The sequence below is a fragment of the Dermacentor silvarum genome, chromosome 4 (genome assembly GCF_013339745.2).
Source record: "Dermacentor silvarum isolate Dsil-2018 chromosome 4, BIME_Dsil_1.4, whole genome shotgun sequence".
Lineage (NCBI taxonomy): Eukaryota > Metazoa > Arthropoda > Arachnida > Ixodida > Ixodidae > Dermacentor > Dermacentor silvarum.
This window is the reverse complement of record NC_051157.2, coordinates 223,352,718-223,359,738: the sequence shown is the minus strand read 5'-3', so window position 1 is coordinate 223,359,738 and position 7,021 is coordinate 223,352,718. Positions and strand designations below refer to the sequence as shown.

Sequence of the window (7,021 nt, the reverse complement as noted above, 5' to 3'; positions counted from 1 at the left end):
TGCGTCGGCCGCGCCGGAGTGCTGCGCTGTCGTAGCGTCGCCGTGCTGAGCGCGCGAGCGGCGCCGCTGTGTTTGCACGAAGCTGCGTCGTGGCGCCGAAGCAGTTGTCTACCTTTATATGTCGCGAAGAAGGAATCAATCAGTGTCACGTGCCTGAGAATTTGTCTCCCACGAAATTTTAGCAGAGTGTGAGCGCATATTCTGCTGCCAAATGGGGTCGTACTGTTATCTAGGTCAGGACGGTAAGTGCATCCAATTTTCGTATTGGTCTCATTGCCAGAGAAATCAGCAAATTGCTTTTCCTCAAGAGTCACTGTAAGACAGTGCTGAAATTTTCATTAACAGCCACCTGATCAGGAAGGTTGCATCATGCTGAGCGTGTGTAATGTGTTGAGCAATTATTGAACTTCAACGTCAACGTGCATGTTTACATGAAATTATTCGAAATTTCGTGTTGAGATGAGGTAGCGCAGCAAACATCGAGTTATTGTTTTGTTAAGGTGTGTTAGGAAGTCTGACACGGCTTAACCTAATTGCTTACATAGTTGCATGAAATGCACGTGGTGGTTGAATGTACTGCAACATGTCACCGAACACAACTTGTTTGTGGTTATGTCGCTTCATATATGCCACCTATATTAATCCAGCGCAATGAATAATATTTCATTTGCTTTTTCCATCAACAGTGCCGGAACACAGCCAAAAGAACGAGCAACGCAGTGAGTCCATTTTATTTTATATTTTTATTTATTAAATACTGCGGACACGTAGTCCAAGCAGGGAGGGTGACATATGGTACGTACAATGAAAATCAGATTGATAAAGCAAACAGAGCAATGAAATTACAAGATTAGGAAGTGGATTCAATCATACAATTCCATTCGGTTACAGTTCGCAGAAAAAAAGAACACTTATATGTGTTTGTTCTTGCAAAGTAAGGGGTTAAACCATGCATCATTTCTGCGGTGGCGTGTAGTTCTGGTCGATAACTGCGATGAATGTTCAGATGGTTCAAGGGATAAATTGTTGGTGTAAAGTAATTTAAGGAATTCAAGTCTGTTTCTTTGGGATATGCAGGTGTGACACCTCTAGAACTACCTCATGCACTTTTTGTTTGCAGGTACAGGCTGTGAATGGACAGCCGGAGAAACCAAACTGTTATTAGACTATTATGAGCAGTATTTTGCAGATATTGGTCCGATGAAAAAATTCAAAAATAAAACGGCAATGTTCGCCCGCATTGCAGCAAACATATCAGAGGCACAGGGAATTCCCAAAACCAGGTGACCAGTGCTGTAGCCGCTATAAAACTGTCATGCGAAGGAAAAGAAGCGCTACAGCACACAATAAGAAATCTGGGAATTCCCCGTGTGATGTGCCGTTTGAAGACGAAATAGCGAGAATACGCTGGCTAGACGACAGCCTCGAGCCCGAAGAGCTGAGGGACAGCTCTGGCGTTGTTGCTGTGAAGAGGCCAGCCAGCCAAGCGTCGACCAGCCAGGCGTCGACCAGCCAAGCGTCGACCAGCCAGGAGTCGGCAAGCCTAGTGCCGAGCCAGGCATTTACAGAGGAACCTGTGGCCAAAAAGCCTAAGCCCTCGGGTTCCAGAATGCTTGAGATGAAGGTTTTCTTTGAAGAGATGTCAAAACTTCAACAAGAAAACGAAAAAAAAAAACGAACTGCACGGGAACAGCAAAGAGAGAAGCGTCACCAACAGAGGCAAGAATACAAAGAAAGTATTCGCCAAGAAAAGCAAAGGAGCTCACCGAAAAAATGGTGCTTTTAAGCCGTGCTCTTGGCCTTGAGGGCGAATAAAAGAATTCCAGTGTGAATGTCAGCATGTTAAAATAAGTGTATAGTGCCAAACGTGTGCTTGTGTATTTAAAGGAGGCTGCGCGTTAGTACACATACCGCAGCCCCCAACTACTGCGCGGACTTATTGATTCACCAGCTCGCAGCAGCTTTATTTCGATGCACCAGCTCCAATACGGCGTCGGAGCTAGTGGTTCTTACGTTTACATACAGGTAATTACAGGGCTACAAAGAATGTCATACCATCATTGCATGATTACGCACGTAAAGCCTAGTGCTGTTATTAAACTGGCTTTTTGTGTTTTGAAGCTCAAGGAAACGAAGAGTTTGCAGCAGAATCCATTTAGGGCTTATGGTGTTTTGAAGCTATAGGAAAAGTACACTTTGGAGCAGGATGGTTTAGTGCCCGCAATTTTTCTACAGGAACTTTGCCAAGACTTTCGTGCGCTTAATTTCCCCAAGCCTGCGCAGTGCTCGCTCTTCACCAGATTCGTCAATGTGATTATCACTGCAGTTCTGCCACTGTACATCATTGGGTACTTGTTCATCATCATCATCATCTGGCTCTACATCACCATACTCGATGCACAAGTTGTGGAGAAAGCAGCAGCTTATGATGAACTTATTGAGCCACTGAATAGTGCGCAGCTCAAGATGCATCAGCTGTCTGAAGCGCTTTTTGAGGTTGCTAAACGCATTTTCGATGAGCATTCTTGTGGCTGAAAACTTATAATTAAATCCTTTTTGCTGTTTTGTCAAAGCACCATAATCCCTGTAGGGTGTCAACAGGTATTCCCGCAGTGGATACGCTGCGTCCCCTAAAAGATGGAAAGACCCCTGACATACGGCAGAGATTTTCTTTGAAAGTGGCGACAAGCTGAACACATGGGAATCATGCATTTTGCTAGAGCTTTCAATGAATGCATCAAGCAAGCGTCTTTTGTCATCGCAGACGGCTTGCAGTGTCAGTGAAAGGTAGTGGTGCCTGTTGCAATATGCTGAAGCAACCTTCTTGTCCGGGCACTGTATCTTGATGTAGGATCCATCTATGCAACCAATAACATCAGGCATTCCAGACACCTGCAAGCAAGTCATACACTTGTATTGAGCGATATCATCCATGTCTGAACAGAAAATGATCATTTGCAATGAGTTTTAACAGGAAATACTGGTGATCATACCCATTAACTCCCATTAACAGCATACCCTTCATGGCACAGCACCATTTATTTCATGTTAAAGAAACCAAATGCAACTTTGAGAAGTACTGAAGGTAGCATGCACTGTCGTACACACAACATATTACATGTTTTGTTCTATCCACTTCTTTTTTATTGCCATAGCAATTATATGGACACTTCAACCTGATTTCTGCCGTCGGCGTCGCCGTCGCCGTGAGGTTCCGTATAGATTCCAAGGGTGATAAAATCGTCGCCGCGCGCCGTATGCGCGAGCGAAAGAGCTCGGGGCACGCGCGCTATCACGGAGGGCGAACTCCCCCGCGCGCTATCACGGAGAGCGAAAGCACAGTGGACAGCGAACGCGACCGTCGCCCGAAAGGCTGTGGGGGTATGGGAGCGAGGGAGGCATGGCGGCGCTGTGCACCGGCACCAAAGGCGTATCTTGCCACTCAATCTCCCACGCGAAAGCAAGAAACGGGAAGAGGGGGGAAGGGGGGGGGGCAGCTTCTCCTCTGCCAACAAATTCTCCTTCGCCCGGCGGCGCCGGTCGCCCGCACCGCCTCTTATCTCCACACGGCTCTGACCTTTCTATGCGATGTGCATTCGCCGCTCAGTTTCCGTTGAAGCGATAGACCGCGCGAACCTGCGCTTGCTGCAAGCGTTTTGACAGTCGTTGGCTGCGGTCATTCAGTGTGATCTATTCATGTTTGCTTCTGCGCGCTGACACCACGATTGTTAATTCAGTTAGCAAGCCAATGTGTATAAGATTATGCAGCCGATAAAACTACTGTCCCTACTCCGAATAGCTCTCTACTAATTTGCTATGGCAATCGATGCTTTGCAGTTCGGACGAAACTGCGACATTTTTTTTTACTAAACAAAATGGGAGAGAAAAGAAAACAAAGCCTGTGTATGTTCTTCCCTTAAGCGAGTTGAAGTACGTAATGAGAACTTTCTTGCAAAAGCAGACGTGGTCTATATCGCATCGTACACCTGGAAATATGAACAGAAATCTACTGTTGGGGGTGATGACAAAGTATGCAGAATCATTCCTACGCAAGGAATTTGCTGTGATGCAGGAGATACTTTAGGTTGAATGTTTCGTCCACCACTGGCAGAAATTCTGAGTGTCATCATCACAAGCTATGACGTTTTCATGAAGGTCCAGCTCTATAATGCATAGTGCATTATAGAGCTTGAAATAGCAAAAAAAATGTCACAGTTTCGCCCTAAGGGCGAAGCAATGAATGCGATAGCAACACAGCAATGTCCTACGAAGTAAGGTGAGCGGCTTTGGTAGCAATATGAATTGTAGTAAACATGAGCTGATTAAGTAAGCAGGTGCGCCGCGCCGTAAGTAGACCGACATGAAGAGAGACTCGATGACCACGAGAAGGCGCGTGTGAAACGGTGGTGTTGATGAGAAGCGCTTCCCGTGGGCAGCGCGTGCGAAGGGACACACCTGTAGCGCTGCACTGCCGATCCGGGTGAGCATTGCATGTGTAGCGTGCGTTGGAAAATGTGGCCCGACTATTACTAACTGAATGAACAAGCGTGGTGTGAGCGCGCACAAACAAACATGAATAGATCACACTGAATGACTGCAGACAACGACTGTCAAAACGCTGGCAGCAAGCCCACACGCCGCAGCGGGCGAAGGTACGTGCGGTCTATCACTTCAACGGAAACTGAGCGGCGAATGTACAGCGCATAAAGGTCAGAGCCGTGTGGAGATAAGAGTGCGAAGAGCGCGGTTGTTGGCAGAGTAGAAGTGCGCCCCCTCCCCTCCCGCTCCCTCCGGCGCTGGCTTCCCGCTTCCTTGCTTGCGCGTGGGAGATTGAGTGCGTTCGCTCTCCGTGATAGCGCGCGTCCCCGCACGCTTCCGCTCGGGCATACGGCGCGCGGCGACGATTTTATCTATAGGGAACCTCACGGCGACGGCGACGGCGACGCCGACGGCAGAAATCCGGTTGAAGTGTCCATTTATTTGCTATCGCAATAAAACGTGCACAGTGATGTTGCGATATCATCAATAAAACTTGGCTCGGCGATATCATTGTTCCTTATAGGTAAATAAAATCACAACAAACCTTCTCAAAACTTCTAGTGAGGTTCTCCAGGTCAGCGGGAAACTTTATCAACGATGGTCCCAGGGTCAGGAGGAAGTGCGCTACTCTATGGAGGATTCGGTGAACAGAGATTTCTGACAAGTCGAACCGGCTTGCCACGTTTCTCATGCAGGTTTTGTTGGCCGCGTACCTGCGCAGTGGGATTACACGCATGGGGAAAAGCAGCTTTAGACTACACTGCAGTGCAAGCAACGAGCTCGCAGTAAATGCATTTTTATTCAGGCATCCGACGCCCTCGCGTTTCATTTATCGTTGTTCATTTGGCAGGTGCATAGAAAAGTCGAAAACTCACCAGATAAAAGACAAGATGTGCATTTCCGCAGATTTCGCTGGAACCCCTCCATGTGTGCTCGAAGGGCACATAGACGACGCAGCAAACTCGGCGATCAACTTTTCAGCCACAGGTCGAGCTAGCCTGAAGTGCCTTCGGAACTGAAAAAAAAAAAACAGAAAGGAAAGCACCGCAACGTGTTAAACCTTGAGTATGATGCTTTCCTTTCTTTTTTTCTTTACCTCATCGTCCGAGTACTGCCGCACGACGTCCTCGATGAAGCCGACTATTTTGGGCCTCTTCGCGGGAATGCGGAACATCCTGTCGAATTCCCGCTCGTAAGCGGCAGTTTCAGCGTCGCTGTCACTATCCGAGAAATCGCTCGTGTCGGAACTTGAGCTTTCCGACTCGGAGCTGTCGCTGTCGAGTAGCAGAAGCAATGCCGCATGCTTTGCCGAACTAGCCGAGCCGTTCATGTCGTCCGCCATTACCACCACAACTCGCGAGTCGCGACCGGTGGCGACCGCCAGCAGAGAAACGTGGTAAAGGAAATACGTCACGTAGAGTTCCGGTCCACTCCGCCGATTTTGGCGGAGCATCATTTTCTGCTCCACAGAGTGACTCCCGCTCTGAATCCACTCCGACTCTCTTATTGGAACACTTTACTCCCGCCCTCACTCTGCCATTGGAACAAACTTGCTCCGAAACGAGCAGAAAAACTTGCTCTGACTCCGCCATTGGAATTCAACATCAGATATGAAGAGTCAATGAGAGTGAATGAAGAATGAATTAAGGTGAATCGAGAGTGATGAAAATGGGAAATTTGGAGTAATAGAGCAAACCAAGTGTTATGGAAGTAAAGCCGAGATGATCGAGTGAATGTGGTGAACCAAGCAGTGGTAGAGTGAATCAAGAGTGAATCAAGAGGTTATAAAGTGGGGGAGTGACTAGCAAAAAAAAAAGCTGGGCTGGCTCTCCTCATTGAAAGACCCCTCTGGCCGCCTCGCACGCGGGGCACTCCATTTGCAAGAGTACGACATCCGGGTTGTGTACCGCTCTGGACGCAAGCACACCGATGCCTATGCTCTCTCCCGCTCGCCAATATCACCTGACCCTGATCCTGACAGTCTTTGCCCACTCAACTTTGTCCTCTCAGCACTTGCGATCGATGACATGCGTTCTGAGCAGAGCAAAGACCCGTGGATTTCTTCGCTTTTGGAGTTTCTCTCTGATCCTACCACTGTTACGGCGTCTAGGACTCTACGGCGGCAGGCGCATCACTTTGTTATTCGCGACCAACTCCTATACCGTCGCAATTATCTCCCCGAGGGTCAGCAATGGCTCCTAGTAATACCGCGTCATCTTCGGGCTGATTTATGTGCATCGTTTCACACTGATCCCCAATGTGCACACGGTGGCGTGTTAAAGACCTAAACCCGCCTTAGGCTCCGGTATTACTGGCCTGGCGTGTACAAATTCGTTCGGAAGTACGTCCGCTGCTGCCTCGACTGCCAGCGCCGAAAGTCGGGCCCTACTTCCACTGCCGCACCCTTGCAGCCGCTTCCTTGCCCATCCCGTCCTTTCAATCGGGTCGGAATCGATCGACCTTTACGGCCCGCTTCCTTGTA

The 7,021-nt window shown here is 48.4% G+C and overlaps 1 protein-coding gene across 1 annotated transcript; it reads right to left on the bottom strand.

Annotated features, from left to right (window-relative positions):
- Positions 1–1,926: 1,926 nt before the first annotated feature.
- LOC119448529 (putative nuclease HARBI1) lies at positions 1,927–6,146 on the bottom strand. The gene is made up of 4 exons (XM_037711778.2): positions 5,636–6,146; positions 5,415–5,554; positions 5,084–5,252; positions 1,927–2,892 (listed from the first exon to the last, which is right to left on the bottom strand). The coding sequence occupies exons 1-4, from the start codon at positions 5,993–5,995 to the stop codon at positions 2,230–2,232; spliced, it is 1,332 nt and encodes a 443-aa protein (XP_037567706.1). The 5' UTR covers positions 5,996–6,146; the 3' UTR covers positions 1,927–2,229.
- Between the last annotated feature and the right edge of the window lie 875 nt (positions 6,147–7,021).

What these genes read in the sequence shown, in the direction of transcription:
- LOC119448529 (XM_037711778.2), bottom strand. Translation starts at nt 5,995, where the DNA reads ATGATGCTCCGCCAAAATCGGCGGAGTGGACCGGAACTCTACGTGACG. An exon ending in GGCAGTACTCGGACGATGAG is followed by an intron (nt 5,555 to 5,635) that starts GTAAAGAAAAAA and finishes TTTTTTTTTCAG; the next exon opens with TTCCGAAGGCACTTCAGGCT. An exon ending in TCACTAGAAGTTTTGAGAAG is followed by an intron (nt 2,893 to 5,083) that starts GTTTGTTGTGAT and finishes ACTTGCTTGCAG; the next exon opens with GTGTCTGGAATGCCTGATGT.